This window comes from Varanus komodoensis, unplaced genomic scaffold (genome assembly GCF_004798865.1).
Source record: "Varanus komodoensis strain SLA01 unplaced genomic scaffold, ASM479886v1 scaffold2, whole genome shotgun sequence".
NCBI classification, from domain to species: Eukaryota; Metazoa; Chordata; class Lepidosauria; order Squamata; family Varanidae; genus Varanus; species Varanus komodoensis.
Window position 1 is genome coordinate 11,093,636 of NW_025335568.1, and position 18,350 is coordinate 11,111,985.

Genomic DNA, 18,350 nt, shown 5'->3' on the forward strand with positions numbered 1-18,350 from the left:
AAGATACAGAACGGGATGCAAAGGTAGATTTCTCATAGGAAATTGTATCCAGAAGCACAAAATATTTGATGAAAATGGATCAACTGAAATGCGATGGAAACCCAAGTCTGGAACCTGGGTCTCCCCTGAAGCAGGGCAGTGGGGGTAGAATTTAAAGCAGGAAAGTGCTGGACCCATAACCCTTTGCCTGACTGTAATTCCATGAATCAGGTGCCTTCTACCAGACTGCCTATCATGCTGGAGCTTTCTTGGCGTCAAATTGTACCCTCCCTGCACCACTTTTCACCTCTTCAGTTGCACCAAGACATTGGATCCCCATAAATAATCTCCTTCTGCCCTGGATCACTCCTATGTATCACATGGCAGAGCAGTTTTGTTGATCTCCTAGCCTTATGACTCACTCCGGAGACACACAGATCTAAAACAATGCAGTGCCAAGTCGCCGTCAGCTCCATTTGTCTCTCCTTGTGGCATAATTATGATTGGGGGTGGGGGATTGCAACTCCCCATAGTCTTTATTTTGATCAAGTGAAATGAAAGCTTATGCCCTGATTGTCTTTAAGCAACTCTTTTTCGATTTCACGGGTGTGCCTGCTAATAAACCATTGATTTCAGCAGCTTCACAGACACCTTTTGTTTAAATATGGTGCCCTGAAACCAGAAGAAGACTGCAATGCTCCCTAGCTGGCTCCTGGAGGTTGCCTGCCCCTGCATTCACTTACTGCAAGGCTGGCCAGCCTAAAAGCTAAAGAAATGCCAGCAAGGCAAGGAACCCATTTTGGATTGCCTGCCTTCCCTCACCCCGCAGCCCAAAGCATCTCTGAGTCTCTCTTGCTGCATGGAGGAAGGAGCTCAGCTGGCATTCGCAGAAGCCAGTCCTACAAGTGCCTGCCAAATCCTTCTTTTCATGGGCATCTTGTGCTCCAGCTCAGATGAAAAGTGGCATGCAAAGGGAAGGGACTTGGCAGGCACTTGCAGGAGTGTCTTTTGCAAGTTCGTGCCAAAATAGGAACCTTCTTTGTCAGTGTCTCTCTTATTTATTTATTTATTTATTTATTTATTAAAACATTTTTATGCCACCCCATTCGCCGAAGCCTTGGGGCGGCTCACATCACTAAGTTAAAATAATTATAATATAAATTAAAAATATAAATATTAAATTAAAAATACAACAATACAGTATAAAATAAGCCGCCCTGGCCAGATAAAACCAATAATATTAACAGTTAAAATGCCGCTTGAATAAAAAGGTTGCTTTTTGTTCACCAAGGGGAACCAGAATGAGAACCTCCATGGGCCAGAAGTTCCTCACCCCTGTGCTAGAGAACAAGCCCTTGCGAGTGTGGCTGATACTTTTGGAGCCCAGCAGAATCACAAGAGTAACTTAAGGATACAGTGGCACTGGGGTTTCAACCCAGCTCTCAGGGGTCCCCCAGATGACCACAACCCTTCACCTGGCCCCACCCCCTTTTCCCCAATGGCCCCCATTCCAAAAGGCGGAAATATCTCTCCCAAGGTTTAATTGCTACCAGAAAGAGCTTTGACCCAGTATTTTTGGTCTTGGCCTTTGGCCTCAACCACCCTTGAAAAGTGGGCCTGACAACTACCCCACAGTTGCCTTTGGCCCTCACTTACTTCACCTTAGAGAAGCTTTGTCTGCGAGAAAACAAACACCCTGCTTACAAAAGTTGTGGAGACTCTTCACCGTACTCACCGATGGCTCCGAAAGAGACTAATGTATTCTGCCGAGGGTTGATATTCTTGTCATAAGGCCGATTGCCATACATGTGGGCAGCGCTATTAACCAACCAAGCGACATTGAGCGAAATGGTGTAGCGGAGGATGGAAGCAAGAAAGTACGAATTCCACAAGCTCTCCCCCCAGAAGTACCAAGGCACAAGAGTAGGAATAACAAAACACATCAGCACAACTGAACTCTTATAGTGTCTGTGAAGAAAGAAAAGGTAAGATAAAGCTGTGTTACAAAGTTTTTGACTGTGTTGAAATCCAAGCAAGACAAAGAACAGAAGGTCACATAATCCAGATTCTTAGAGCACCAGACAGTGTGCAAAACCAAATAATGGCTGATGGTTTATTATTCATCATGAGAGAACCCCTTATTAAATAGCAGGGAAATGCTATCAGATATGACAACAAAATCAGAGTCTCTTTCACTTCCTCTGTACATTTTTTTCAGTGTAAGGGAAAAAATATGTTCAGGGAAATGGAAATGATCACCCAGTTGGCTAGAGCATGTTCTCATTTTTAATTGAAAAATTAAAATTCCAAAATCCTTGTTAATGTAATGCCTTTGCTAGGCCAGCATAAGATATGTACACTTGTTCTCAGCTACCCAAGGGCAGTTCCAGGCCCACCTTTCCAACCATCACATAACTGACAAAGGCAACGTTGGATGGCCACAGAGCTCTCCCGCCCATTTCACCTTGGGATCTGCAGTCACTGTGGGGTCAGGATTTATTTTCCTTCCCATTTCTCCTCTCTTCCCCACCAAACCTGCTTTTTTGTAACACCTTGCATGGTGAAAAGTTCTGGAGGTCTCAAAAGCCGGCACATTTTTTGTGGTCTTTTGGCTGGCCTTCTAAAGTAAGTTCATTCATTTTTACTATCCATGCACATTCATTTCTTCATTTCAATAAGGCAGCCTTCCCTAATCTTGTACCCTCCAGATTCTTTGCACTAGAAGTCCCATTAGCCCCACCCAGCATGGTCAGGGATGATAGGACATGTAGGCCAAATCCTCTGCAGACACCAGATGGGGAAAGGCTGAAATAAGGACTCTGCTGTTCAAAAGATGTAAATCAAGAAAGCGCATTGTTGGCAGATGAGGGCAAAGATGACCTGTGGAAGTTGCAAAGGTGAATGAGTCCTTGTTATAGATTGGGGAGGGCAGCATGTGATGTTTGGGCTGCAAGTGAACCCCAGAATATGTTGGTGCAGCCTGCTGGGGATCCAGGGACAAAAATGCCCCCCAGAGCTCCAAAGCTTCTGCACAGTACAGATAGTGCAGGTGTTGCGACTAGGTCAAGTGAATCAAGAATTTGGAGAGAATCAACCTACCAAGTGTTTTTCCCTCTGGAAGAGGATGTTCCATGCCGTTGTGACCCAAAACACAGGAGCACACTTGGGAAGCTTCTCTTCACAGAAAGGGCCTGAAAGAGCTACGGGACTGGTGAGAGCCTCATCACTGGCCTGTTCTGAGAAGCTGCCACTGGAAAACATGCCACTTCCTGCACTAAAGTGAATCCCTCCTGGTGATTCCATTCCACCCACTACCTACCCCCAGGTTCCTCTTCCAGCAACCTCAGGTAGCAGTGATTCCTATCCTGAGCCCACTCACTGCCACACCATAGTCAGGCATAGTAATAAAGCACCAATTTGCTTACACATTCCAAAAAAGCCCCTTTACCAGGCTCTAAACTAGGATTTCTACAGAATTTGAGGGACACAACTCTCTGGTTGGGTTTACACATCATGGTGAGTTCTTACCTTTGTTGGTCTGTCATGTCATCTGGACCAAGTCATGATGTTTCTGCATAATACCTTTAGTTTCCCAAAACCACAGAGAGAATCAGTGGCTTCTAAGGTCGTTGGGACCCAGAATTGCCATTTACCATGGTTACTATGGAAACACCAAAGTCTCCTGGCAAGAGTGGCCACAGAAGTGACCACTCAGCCATCCATTCTCTACTTTCCTCAGCTCCCTAGCAATGCATGCAGCACCACCCACTTCGTTCTTATTGGCCAAGCAATGTGCCTGTCACCCTATTTATTTTAGGAAACAGAGAGGTAAGTGCATGGTAAGTCCACGGAGGGAGAAAAGGAGAATTGCAACAAACATTTTATTATGATTTAATAGAAATTTTCTTTAGGGGCTACAGTGGCTAGAAAGCATTACAGGAACCCTCAGGAGCGGGAAGACGGAGATTCCCCCTCAGAACTTCGATAGAACAGTCAGGATGAGCTCCATAGGAAGCAATGGTGAAGGAGATTTATTGCTAGGATGTATGGCAAGAATTAGAGAATGGAACGTGAAGCATGGAGATGTGTTGCCAATGCAACTGGAGGACATCGGTTTGGGAAAGGATGCTTCGTGGTAACCATGGATACGAGGCTGCCCCTGTGCTTCTGGGAGATCATTCTTTTCACAGCAACATGGAAACGGAAATGAAGATTGAAATGCAAATATGAATCTACCTTTCTGCCCAATGGTTAGTCAGTTAAACAGTGCACCTCCAAAACTGTGCTCACAAGTAAAAACAGTGCACAGGAGGCCAAAAGGCCGCTAAGCTCTTTCGTGAGTTATACAAGCACTGTGTGAGAATATTTGTGTGTGTTGCGTGTGTGCATATGGGCATGCACCATTTCTAACACCATCTTCCCTTCCACCTACTTCCTTGACCTAAACAACCATAAACTTTTCTCTCTCTCCAAGGTACCATTAGCTGCACATAAGCATTTGGAATATAAATGGTTTATAAATGGCTCCTGCTTGAATATATATGATTTATATTTATGCTCATGCTTGAGCAACATGACTTCAAGCAATTGGAATTTGCCAGAATTTGTGACACCGAGTCTAGACTTCTCTTTCATTGTTGTAGATGCACAGAGAACATTACCAAATCTATCTATCTATCTATCTATCTATCTATCTATCTATCTATCTATCTATCTCTGCAGTGGTACAGTTCACAAACTGTTCCCATCCTGACTGAAATTTGTTTGAGGTTTTTTTTAAAGACACTTTAGTGGCATTTTGGTTGTTCCTAGTTAATGTAATGCCAACTAGTGGATTTTTTGCTTCACCAGATTTATGATTCTCTTATTCCAGGTCTTCCTTCCTTCCTCCCTTTTTTTTTTTTTTTTTGGTCCCCTTCCGGGGCAGTCTCCAAAATGCTGCATTCAGATTTTAAAAACATTTTTAAACAGAGTCAAGACTGATGCACAGGATCCCTGTTTTTCTCATGAAGAGTTATCCCTTGCTCTTTATTGGGCAATTTTAATGCATGACCACAGGTACAGCTAGCTGAAACTCTCATGGACACAAAACACAGTCCTTTCCAGAATCTTTGGGGTGATCTTTTGGTGAGGACTGAGTGCCAGGTAGGGCATTGTCAGCTGTGATAAGATTATGTGCTGTATTTGCATGCATGTTTTGCTTGCTTTAACACGAGACATTGTAGGTCTCTGCTGGAGGCTTTTTAAGAGAGATTTAACTTTTGGGTGTTACAGATATGAAATAAACGATATTTATATTCTACAAGGAACCCAGGCTGGCTTACATAATTCTCTTCCTCCTCCTCTCTATTTTATTCCCACAGGCTCCACTTCCTGCCCAAACATGATCCCCAGCTGTTTTCCAGGGCAAGAATAAATAGAGGTAACAATGGGATCCCCCTCAGCATGCTGCTCACCTTCCTAATTGAAAGTGTGTTACTCTGACGTTATTCAGGCAAGATTCAGACAAGGGTTGAATGTGGGTTATGGGTTGTTGAAATGTGGGTTATCATGTTGCCTGAACCTAACCCAGGTGAACGACTACAATTCACAACCCAACAACCATGGGTTCTCTTCACAGGTTGTTCATGGTTAACAAGCTGTGGCTTATTAGTGCAGCTGGGTTCAGACAACATGATAACTTATCTTGCACCAGCACTCATGGTTCTGCGCTAACCCACACTGAACCCATATTCAAGGGCTGCGTGTAGGTTGTCATCTTGTCTGAGCCCAGTCACTGTATGCAGTACCGATTTAGTTATCTCACCTGAAAGCATGGACAGGAGGCACAACACTATCGCTGGAAGATCTTTCTCCCCAGTAGGAAGCTAGAGAGGTCTTTTGATGAGCAAATTGGGATGCCTCACTAGTCTGGAGGAGGACGGCAAAAAATTATATAGTAGCTGAGGAGACTCTTGATTTCCACTCCCTCAGTGTGCATAGGAGGTGATTTGGGGCTTGATCGATGTGACTGAGAGAGAGAGCATGCCCAGTGCCGTTCCACCCTTTGCCAAGGGTGGCTTGACGGAGGACAAGTGTACAGGGTGAAACGTTAAGGAAGCATTTTTATTTTAATCTACCACAACCAACCTCTCATGAGTCAACAGATCTGAGCTGCCCTACTCTCAGCTAACAGATTGTATTTTTCTCATGGATGTTTTCTTTTATTTTTGCTATTTAAAAGGTAAAGGTTTCCCCATGACATTAAAGTCCAGTCATGCCTGACTCTAGGGGGCGGTGCTCATCTCCGTTTCCTGGCCGAGGGAGCCAGCGTTTGTCCGCAGACAGTTTTTGTAGTCATGTGGCCAGCATGACTAAACACCAAAGTGCACAGAACGCTGTTACCTTCCCACCGAAGTGGTACCTTTTTATCTACTTGTATTTACATATAGCTTAATTTTCTTTCTAAGTCAGTCTTTGGAAGCAGGTCAGAGGAGAGATGTAACTGCAGTAAATGTGATTGAATTCAACTGTCATCAGCTGCTTCTGTGATTGTCCAGGTCACATACTCCTTTTTTGTCCATATTGCTCTGTACTGGCTAAGAATAATCCTGTACCAGCCATTTTGCTTATTCAGGCTTTCCCAGTCCAAAATAATAAAATTGCTTCTCACCAGTCTGCCATGCAACATTTCAAATGCGTAGGTTTATGCTGTCAACTCTTCAATCAACAGCTCTATGCAAAATGCACAGTGCAATCAGTAATACACTATCATAATCACACAAATAACATTTGCTGGCTCAGTTCATAATTCCTTCCCTTTAAGGATTTGCATTAAAAATATAATCTGTACAGTTTTGCAAGCTCTTAACACAGCAGAGGTTGATTTGTTTTTGTAAAATCTAAAAAAAGGTTAGCCTTTCCCCAAGTCACTCACTTTCTTTGAAACCTAACGACAGGGTCATCCAACAGGTCACTGAAGTCCAACTTCCTTCCTTTCTCAATGACGTCTCGATGCTTCCGGACAAAGAGCCAGCCAATGTGGGAGAAGAAGAAGCCACGCTTAGCATTGTGAGGGTCAGCATCTGTCTCAGAGTACTTGTGATGCACTCGGTGGTCTCGACACCATTCGAAGATGTCATTCTGCATGGAGAACAGGAAGGGTTAGGATTATAAGTTCCCTGTCACTAGTGGGTCTCCAATCCTAGTTCCATAGTCCTTACTGTTATTTCAGTAGCAGGACAAGATTTGTTTCTGGGCATCATTACTGCGCTGTCTCCCTGCTTCCTTCATGGAAGGTTACCATGCATGTGTGTGCAGAGCTCTATCCATGTCCACACCCCCACCGCCAGTATGGCTCCAGAAGCCTCGCAAACATGCTTTGGGAAGAACAGGTGCAGAGATTGTCCACAGCAGTGAATCAACTGCCAGAAGGCTTCTGCACAACCATCTTCAATGTGCCACCACTCCATTTCTCTCACCTCTCTGCAGTGGGACAGCCACTAGCTTTTATTCCACATTTTTAGTGATGTAGTGGAGTCTTGGACTGCAAGGCGATCAAACCGGTCAGTCCTAGAGGAGATCAACCCTGACTGCTCTTTAGAAGGCCAGATCCTGAAGAAGAAACTCATATACTTTGGCCACCTAATGAGAAGGAAGGACTCCCTGGAGAAGAGCCTGATGCTGGGAACAATAGATGGCAAAAGAAGGAGGGGGCGGCAGCGGATGAGGTGGCTGGATGGAGTCACTGAAGCAGTTGGTGTGAGCTTGAGTGGACTCTGGGGGATGGTGGGGGACAGGAAGGCCTGGAGGAAAGTTGTCCATGGGGTCGCAATGGGTCGGACACGACTTCGCGACTAACAAGAACAACAAGTGGAGTCTGGGCTTATGGAATTGAACTGTGGGGACTTTTTGATTAAATGGCCATCTGTCCCTCACCCCAGACCTCCTTGCTCACTCTCAGTTTAAAATGCAGGCCTCACAAGAGGTGTGGGAAAATTGGTTTTCCTGGGGTCAATTCCAGTTATTCGGAGGAACCCCTTTCTAATGAAACATGTTTTAATCCTGCTTGCTCTTCAACCGTCAATTAAGAGCCCTGACTTCACAAAACACCTGCTCTTGGTGGATCTGGCTTGCTGACTTTCAAATCAAAAGTGTATCCCTGTGCTAGCAAAAGAAACTCTTGGAATATCTTGAGCTGGTGGCTGTCTGCAGTTTGGAAACATGCTATGCCCCTTATAATTTACCACAGCAGAAAAACCACTTGTGTTGGGCCAAGATGAGAGGAATTTGAAAGTTCTCTTCTCACGCTTTTGATTATGAAGCATGCCATTGGAAGAGGACCCTCCCGCCCCGCACACTCACTCCTGCACACACACACGCACTCCTCTGATGGTCATGCCCATGCTCTGATGACGAAGAGCTGCCATTACATCCATGCATGTTCTCCTCTCGCTGTTGGCATCATAACGTGCTGGCCTGCAGGCATGCGTGGACCGTGACAAAGCACTACAGGCAGAATGTCTATATCCTCTCAGACCCAGACTTTTCAGGGGAGCTACTTCACTCATTCATCTGTTGACCATCAAGCAAACAGCAGTTAAATCAAAATTATCTCTAGCCAAGCATGAGCCAGCCAACCTGAAATGCCATAGAATTGGCCACGGCCAGGAATATCCGCAAAGGCAGCTTGGCTTTGTAGGATCGATGACTCCACAGACGATGGGCACCTGCTGTCACTCCCAAGGCAGTCACTAGGAAACACAGGTATGCTGAAAGACACGAAGCAGAAATGAATATAATATATGGAACATTTCATGCTATTTCGTTTTTAAAATATAATCCACCGTCTCACTGGTATCCCTGTGCTAGTAGACAGCAGAGAATCAGTGTGCTAGGGAGACCACTGAAACATTGCCAAAAATAAAGAGGAACTGTGTCTTCAGGAAGAGGATGAAAGAATACACTAGTGTGCATGGTGTTTGCATATGCAACTATATCTCACCATAGTGGGAAAGACTGTGACCAGCACACCTGGTTGGTGTGTTCAGCTGCTCTTGACGAGCAACTTCAAGGATGCTGCTGTTTTCCTTCCTTCTGTTTCTTTGACTTTAAGCAAGACTTGAACTAGGCAGTCCTTCAAATAGAGGACAGCTTTAAATGTAGGGTTGTCCTCTGCCAAAGCTTAATAGAGGGCTGTCCTGTGCCAACTAGTCCCGCTGTTGCCCTAATCTGAGCTAATCCTTGTAGCTTGGCCCATAGAAGCTGCATTGTTTCTAGTTTCTGGGAGGGGTTTTCAAGCACAGGGGGCATTCAGAGAGGAAGCACAATGGTTTGCATGGTTTAAAAATCTGCTTATATTGTTAAAAATGTGGAACCTGGCAACAAAATTTCACTGTGTGCTGAATTGTAACATTCAAGGTCTCTCTGGTCAGGAGAAGTGTTCTTTTTCTGTTTCTTAAATATTGGCAGGAGTTCTCCTTGTCTGCATTTTCCCATCTCATCCAGGACACAATAAAGCTGATCTCGAAGGGGTGATTGCGCCTTCATTTAGCTATGAGCACCTGCAGCATAGCTAATATTTTTCCTTGGGAAAAAGACCCTGCTGTTGCATTAATCAGACCGGCTGCCATTTTGCCAGCAAGCTGGGAAGCCAATCCCATGCTCCTGGTATGGTCAACATGTTGTCCTTCAGAAGTTTTGGCTTTACAATTTATATCAAAAAATCGATTGGCTTGGTAAGATTTAGCTGCCTGGAAAGAAGCCCCATTTTATGAGGAAGGGCCTGCATGCATTTGTTAAACCACAAGCATGCATTATCTGATACCAGTCTAGCATCAAGACTTTCAAGGTCAAAGCTGAATATATGCCCCAATTAGACTGACTGGTTTCAGCTTGTCTGTGGTGAGAGCTTTTCCCCCCTCTCCATTCCTGAAAGCCAGACAAGTTATTCAAGCTGATAGTGATTGGCTAAGGAGGCTTGTTTTCCAAGGAAGCTACCTAGCCAGACAGAGATTGGCTGAAGCTGGCAGTCAGGGTAACTTCAGACAAGAGGAGTGTTTTTTTCCCTCCACTTAAATATTGGCAGAAAACTCTCCTCGTGACTGCATTTTTACATCTCACCCAGGAAGCAAGAAAGCTGACAATTCCACTTCATAAATGTGCACACACGATATCAGCAACATCTTTCTTTGCCAGCAGAAAGAATGTTGGGATGGAGATCCCGTTACTGCACTAGTTAGACCTTGCACCACTCTGCCACCATCCGAGGGAGTCAATCCCGCACTCCAGGAGTGAGTAACTTGTCACTCTCTACTTATTTTGGCTTATAATTCCCATCAGTCCTAGTCCATTCACTCAATGGGATCATGGGCACTGTTGACTGAACCATCTGGAGGGACCACAGGTTGACCAGCTCTGCTATTCTTCCATGCTAAAACATTGTGATTTTTCCATTCTAGCCAACCCTTTTTGTGAGAGAGGAAAAACTGAATCCTGGAACCACCTGCACCTTTGTTGATTCTCGCTGTAGCCACAACAGTGAACTCACAACAGTATTAGGAAAACGGCAAAAATATATACATACATCATACAATACAGGCAGCATGTCTTTGTGCACCATTTGCTTGGGGAACATGAGTATGAAGGCGCTGTTGCATTCATGTCCTCCTTGATGGGTTCTTGCGGGCAGCTGGTTGGCCCCCATGTGAACAGAACGCTAAACAAGAGGGATAGTCGGGCTCAAGGAAGGAGGACTCTTCTTGCGTTATTATGTGCTAATAGTATATGGAAGAAATGGTATATGGATGCTACAGAAATACTACATGTCGAATATCTTCTAGTCTGAGCTATTAGAAGCATAAGACCCCTGCTAGGAAGCAATCCTGGTGACAGGCAGCCCTACATGAAATATACTTCTGCCTGGCTGCATGTTCTCACAAATAATGAAATCACAATCTCAGTGGAAATACCACTCAGTCTGCTCCCAATAAAGTCAACCCGGACTGGTCGCAGCTCTTCAGGAACTCAAGCAGAAAAGGCTCTTCACCTTCTGCCCAATCCTTTTAACCAGAGGGACTCGGAATTGAACCTGCAATCCAGGGTTGGTGCCAGGTACCAAAAAGATCTGGGGCTCAGGCCCACGGGACAAAATAAAAATGCACACATTTGCATACACTAATTTATGTACTGTATCATTGCAGTGCGAGGATACCCTGCCTTCTTTCTCTTGCAAGAAACTCAAGGCAGCAAGTTTCTTGTCTAAATTGCCTGTGTGCATTTCTTTAAAGGCCTGTCTCCTACAGTCACCCCTTATTGGTCAAAAGGGACTTATGAACCATGGAGGGAGGGCATTTGATTTCAGGGGGGGAGGAGGACCCTCAGGTATAAAAGCCAGCGGGTGGAGGGACAGAAGGAGATGAAGCCCTCGTTGGCAGCATGTGTACTAATCCAAGGGATGCAGCACAACAGGGATCCTCAGGTGCACTGTATGCATACTTCTATTTCAGAATGGCCTGTGGGGGGGGGGGCAGGTGGCCTCCCAGAGTAAGGGCACCGAATGCAAGATTTGCAGCTTCAGTGCTCCGCTGGGCCCTTTAGCCCAGGCCTATTTCTGTAAAATAACGGTTCCTGTTGAATAAGCGTAACTGTTTATTTTCTCAGTCCAGGATACAGATAACTGTGACCATCTTCCATCACATTCCCCAGGACGGGGCAAGCCTCATGTCGCATGATAACCCTCTTTTAATCTGAGAAGTGTGTCAATTGCGGAGAGTGGTCTCTAACCTAGCAAGGGCTGTCGCTCTTCAAAGGAGAGGAAAAATCAGAGTGCACACGCCCAAGCCCCTGCGTGCCCCGAAAATAGCTCTTTGGCTCTCAGCCACATATTGGTATTTATACGACTGTTTTCTCCACACAGCTGCATCGGATATCCAGGAATTTTTCCTCCCATGTTACTTCCTTAACCGAGGCAGGACTTGGTGTCTGAAATTCCAACAGCTCTGAGTGAAAGGAAGTCCACTAGCTCCATTCTGTTAAGCTTTGGGCGTCTTATGGAGCAGCAAGTGTGTTAGACTACAACTCCTATCATCTCCAGCTGACAAGGCTGGGGATGATAGCTATCATAGGCCAACACATCTGGAGAGTATGAGATTGAAGAAAAAGAAATTGTTTCTCCCACCACAATGGCTCAGTTTATGGATCTGATTTTCAGACGTTTAGGGCTTCAGTTCCACAAAGCCCCAGCCAACATGGCCAATAGTTAGGAGTGCTGGGAGATGAAGTCCAAGCCATCTGGCAGATCGACTTCCTCCCGACCCCTGATCTAAAGTCCATGAGGAACTTCAGCTCCAAGACTCTTGCTATATTCTATACACAGTATCATTTAACGTTACCTGGTACAAAAGGAGTTTCCTCGCTCTTCATTACTTGTTGTTGCATGCCATCAAGTCATCTCCGACTTGATCGCTCGTCTCTTGTAAATGCAAGGCATGGCTTCTTGTATGAAGTCAATCCAACTCCTGTTTGGTCTTACCCTTCTTCTGCCTTTGACTTCCCCTGACACAATTGCCTTATCCAGGGAGTCTTGCCTTCTCATGATGTGCATACCATATGACAACTTCAGGTTTGTGATTTTTACTTCCCGGGAAAGTTCTGGCTTGATTTGACCTAGGACCCACTTGTCTTTCTGTTGGGTTCAGGGTATTCTTATTCAATAATTATTTAGTTGCTTCCCTCCCCCCCCCCCCCAAAAAAAAGGGTTGGAGTTCTTTTCAGTTTTCTTTTCTTACACTCAGAACCAGAATTTTAGACATGCATCCTAAATACATGTACTGTAACTATATTTACTCAAAAGTATTATTATCATTGTATTTCTATACCACCCAATAGCTTAAGCAAATAAGCTTGATGTATGCAGTCCTTTCTACACAGAGTAAAGGCAGCTTTTAATGGCAACTCGGCAATTTCAGGAAGCGGGAATTGAGAGTCAGAAAGTAACAGGTGCTCAAGTCATCTGGTGTCCCTTTTAAAAGTTGTTCATTTTCACTTTCCAAAAGTACTTGTGCAAGGGAGGGGAGGGTGTTGGGAACAGCCAAGTTGCCTTATGCAAAGAAAAAGCAGTACCCCAGCATTTTTTTTCAAGGCAAGGGATGTAGGCTAAAGGCAGTTTGCTTTAAGTTCCAAATCCACTCGTTTTCATTAGTCCTTTCACACCCACGGTAGGACAAGATGACCTAACATGGTTTAACTGCCAGCACCTCCTAAAGCTGGAAGTGTGAGTGCAAGGTTGCAAAGAATAATAGGGGATTTGATTAATGGCTTCCTTCAGGGAGAAGACATGTGTGGCTCGCTTCTTTGCTGCAGAGGAAGAGGAGGGAAGAGGAGCCAGTCCAAGCTGGAGGACACCAAGGAGATGAGCTAGACATTCCTTCTCAGCCCCAGTGCCTGGAAATTTGCAGAGTGGTTTCTATAATCCAAGAGATGCAGTCCCTCAGTGGCCGGGTTCCCACAACATTAGGACTCACACTGCGCCACAGGCGGTGCCGTGTGGCTGATAAGACAAGCTATCTGACAGATGATCCTGCAGGGGTGGAGGGCAAGAGGGCAGCTAACGGCTGTTAATGTTTTAGCACACAAATTTGCTGGGCTGCAGCAGCAAAACATCCTTGCAGCTCTTGCCATGGAGACCCTGGGTGGGCTTCGCTGCCAGCGATCCTCAAAGTGCCCAGGCAGTGGGCACTGGCTTCCCTCTTGCCCTCCACCCCTGCAAGCCATTTCGGGCTGGCCACAGCTTTTTACTCCCCTGCTACTCCTACTTGTGGGGAAGGCTTTTGAAGCTGCAACCAGTCCTTTCAAAGGACCCCAGCAGCATGAAAGGATTGCCATGACCAACCAGCACTGCAGTTTTATCCTTTGCTGCACACACTTGCACTTGTGTAGAGAGGCAGGGAAACCTCTGCCAGCCCTTAGCACCCTCCTGGTGGCTGACTGGCAAGGTGGGCAAGGGCTTTCGCTGCTCTTGCCAAGTGGCTCTCTGGTGGTTTCTGTTAACCCACAATGGAATGTGTTATCTGGGTTCAGAGCACAGGACAACCCATTCTGGGCCAAATAAATCCTCGACAAGCCATGGCTTGTCAGGGCAGCTTATAACCCAGCCTTAAGCCAGCCTGCACAAATGTACATATGGTGCACCAAAGCCTCTGTGTGTGTGTGTGTGTGTGCACGCAACTTTAAAGGCCCTTGTCTCCTAAAGATATATCTATTGTAGAAAGGGATGTATGAGGAGGGCACTTGATTTCAATGGGGCCAACCCCCAACACTGCTTCTACGAATGACTGAACTAGATGGGTGCTCAACAGCAAACTAGCAGAGCAATTGGGAGGAAGTAACTGACTGCACAAGGAAATAACAAGAGTCGTATTTTTTTCTCAACACTTTCCAGAGCCAGCCTGCCCCCCCCCCCCCCCCCGGCCCATCTCATATCAAGGGATGAGGTTTACAGCAAATCACAGCTTGTAGGACTACATGTTCTTGCATCAAGAAAGCTTCCTTCTGAAACATTATCCTGTTGCACTGTGCTAGAAAGGCAAAAAGATCTGCAGACACACAAATTTCCAAAATTGGGTTATCATCATTCCAAATACTGATAGTGCAGTAATGTTATTGTAAGCGTGCTGTTGCAGACGGCAAAAGTATTTATGTATTTTAAAGATTAATTTTAGCTAGAAAACATGCAGCTTCAGATAATTGGCCGTCTGCACATAGTGGACAGAATCCAGTGAGCACTTACACTCCCACTATCCCACGCGTTCCGCAAGTGGCGTGTCCTGCCAATTCTGTTGCACAAGCAAGTCCTTCTGATTACACAAGGGAGATTAACAGCTTCCTTCCAAAAGTCCCAAAATAAACAGAAATGCTTGTTTCTGGAAAGAGGCAGGTTGGCAGAACTCTGAGGTCCTGCAAAAACTCACATTTCTGCTCATTTCAGACTGCTCCAGAAGTGCTAAATTGCAGTTACACAAGCAGTGGTGTATATTTTTTTCATATTTATAATCTTTACTTGACCCCCACCATCTCCCAACAACACCAAACATTAGTGAAAAACCACTGAGAATACAAAACAAGAGTGGAACCACAAACACATATACAGAAAAAAGGGGGGGAAACAAAACCAGGAAACATATAACCACACAGTAATGATCAGATACATTGACTTGGTCTTGAAAGTATTACTATGTATAATAATGTACTCTTAATGTATAATATATAATATTGTATATATAAATATATATATATATATGAGGCTTTTTGTAATAGGATGGAATAGAAAAGCGATAGATAGATCAATAAATACGTATAATGATGTACTCTTAATAATGTATATATGTACACATATAAGCTCAACATATGCACACAAATATTAAGAGTTCTTGTTCCATATCACTAAAGTAGATTTGGGGGTAGGTTGACCAAATGTCGGAACGAGTATTGGCACAAGGAGTTGTCAGTGGTGCGCATTCTCACAGAATACCGATGTTGTGAAACTTTGAGCCCCTTGCATGCTTGGAGATGATTTCTCTTTCCACCCCCATAGAATGAGTCTCTTAGTCACCACGGGGGCTCATATCGTCCACTGGTGGTGGCCAGAGGAATTCCACCAGCTTCCAGCATGTGGGAATGGAATTCAGCAATACACTGGCATCTTGGAACAAGAATGATGCATTTAGGGCAAAATTAATGTGTTTGACAACTTCTCTCCAGAAGGGGGCCACCACTGGGCACTTCCACATCATGCGCAGTAAGGATGCTCCTGCTAACGTATTAGAGGGTGGCAGTTTTTTTCTGAAACAGGCAGTGTGGAGTCTGATATGCCCACAAGAGTAGCTAATCAGTGGGGCCATGAGTGAAACAGAATTGGTGGGGCATAAGAAACTGGAGAGGGGCATACAAACCCCACCATCCTCTTCCAGGTGTACTAACACTCACATTCCTTTCGCTACAGTTTTGCAAGGTAGCTCTATCCAACTGCAAAAAGGGAAATTTAAATATTGTATTTATCTATGCATCTACTAGCAACCATATTTCTATGACTACACACTAACATGTGTTCCCTGGGAAGCTTATATGATGAACAATGAAATATTGTGGGTTAGAGCCAGTGTTTTTTTTGTAAAAAAAAAAAAAAAAAAGGGTGCCGCAACTCACCTCTTGGGGTCACACTTTTACACTAAAAAAGATTCTCAATTCACCAACTTTTTTTTTTTTGAAATAAAGAACTTATTTACCTTTTGCACGTAGCCAGTCACTCTACACACACATAAACATAATGGTCGCCGCCGGCAGTAAGCACTCAGCGCGCGACCACACGACCGATCCCAAGCCGAGCAGCGTCCCAAGCCGAGCAGCGCCCTCACAATCAGTACGGACACACAAGCAGCCCGCAGGCACTATGTTAATGCTTTTTGCCGCCAACCTGCTACGCCCGACAGGGCGATTCACAATCACATGGAAAAATCCTTCAAAAAAAGGTGCCGGAATGCCGTTCCGGTGTGTTCTATGACAAAAAAAACCCCAGGTTAGATCCATACTTTGTCATGCTTAGACTAGATTAGTTAAGACTCAATCCCATAAATTTCAATTTACTCTAAGTGTGACTATGGGTGCAATAGTATGCATGTTTAGATAGAAAAAAGCCCTACAACTTTTTTTCTGACTAAATACACATAGGATTGGGCCCTAAGTCTGGATCCAAACCAATATTAAGACGTAATGCAACATACGGCATGAGCTGCCCGGAGAGCAATGGCTGAGGCAGTGGCATACAAATCAAAGAAATAAATAATATTGAAATACAACAAAAACATCCAAATGTAGCTGAAAACTCCCCAGCCTTTTTTTAAGCAACAGAAAGAGACAAGTAATTAGCAGTTCAATCCTTAAAAGTCATTTTTAAAAAAGGCAACAATACAAAGAGTGCAGTTATGAGCAGAACCAACATTAAAAGTCATGCAATGATGTTTGCAATTTTCCAGAATTTAACTTTTTGACTTTTAAATGCCTTCAGGTATTGCTTTTGTAATTCACATTTCAGCAGAGGGAGAAGGCTGAGATATTAGCCCTTTTAAAATCACTTTTTGTAAGCCACCCTGAGGCTTGGAAATGTTTTGATTAAATTAATTAAATTTTAAGTAAATAATGTTAACTGGTGGCTTGTCAAGTTCAATCAACTTCTCATGCAACTCAGAATGGCACAGTACATAGCAAGGTGCACGATCTACAACGGGCCAGTTAAGTGTGTGCCTGGAAGCTCTGAACAGGGCCAGCTCCATCATTAGTTGCCCTGAGCAGTCCGTGTTGCGGCGCAAGAGGGAGGCTGAGGCCGTGTGCCTTGCCGCCTACCCACCTGCACCCTCAGATGCAGTGGGAGATGTTCTCTGATTGGAGGAAGGTTCAGCAGCTGCTTCAGTCAACAGCAGCCCATGGAAATGGGCACCATCTTGTCCTTGGCCTTGGGCAAAAAAAATACCTGGGGGAGACTCTGGCTGTATCCCCAGATATCCTGCTGGGCAGGTACTCCCAAGAGGGGTTGCACAAGAGGGCTAATGGGAAGGGCTGAATAAAATGACCCACTGAGAAATTAAGCCTCAGAGTACTCTGGATTGGATTTTGATGTCGACAGACCAGTTCCAGAGTTTGGGCAGGCTGGCAGCCTTCCATTCCTGCTTCTGCCAAGATGTTTCTCAGCAAAACACCCAGCCCCATTTATCTATTGCTAGGACGCCTCAGTATGGGCCAGAAACCCTGGCAAGAGTGCAATACTCATGAAATATGGAACACAAATAAACATTCCCAAGTGCCTTTTTTCTTTCATTGTGGAAACTGTGCTGATAGTAGGAGGGCGTATTGTAAGCTACTGCTTCCCAAAGTCTCTCTGTGTGTTTGATGGAGCATAATCCCTCATCTGTATATCAGGTTGGACTAAAATTCGCAAGGAACAGCTTGCATTTTCTCCTCCAGAACCAAGAAATAATATTTTGAAGGCACCAGAAGGTTTTGAAGATCAAGCTGCCTGCTGCCTCTTATTTTCCATGTCTCTTCTAAGGCTCTTCCACTCAGAAACACTGTGCTCTGCCATACTCCACCGCCCACCTGCCTCCCAACCTGGGCTTTCATAGCACTTTGAGCACAGCAGCGCTACAAGAAAGCCTACTGAGCTTCAACAACCTTAAACATCTGCAAAACGGATTTCATCCGTGCTCTGATTCCAGATATGTCTATCTTGCAAGGTCATATTATCACACATGGATCTGGTACCACTAAGGAATCTGGCATTTCTTTGCTTTGGCCTGCATCTATTGCACGAAGAATTAATTTGGTCTGCATCTATTGCATGA

The 18,350-nt window shown here is 44.8% G+C and overlaps 1 protein-coding gene across 1 annotated transcript in view; it reads right to left on the reverse strand.

Annotated features, from left to right (window-relative positions):
• SCD5 (stearoyl-CoA desaturase 5) overlaps nucleotides 1-18,350 on the reverse strand; it is a 55,811-nt gene that overhangs the window by 2,387 nt on the left and 35,074 nt on the right. The window contains exons 2-4 of the mRNA XM_044429063.1: nucleotides 8,599-8,729; nucleotides 6,896-7,101; nucleotides 1,715-1,947 (exon numbers count right to left, since the gene is read on the reverse strand). Of these exons, the coding sequence (XP_044284998.1) occupies nucleotides 1,715-1,947; nucleotides 6,896-7,101; nucleotides 8,599-8,729 (570 nt within the window). The remainder of the gene's footprint in view (nucleotides 1-1,714; nucleotides 1,948-6,895; nucleotides 7,102-8,598; nucleotides 8,730-18,350) is intronic.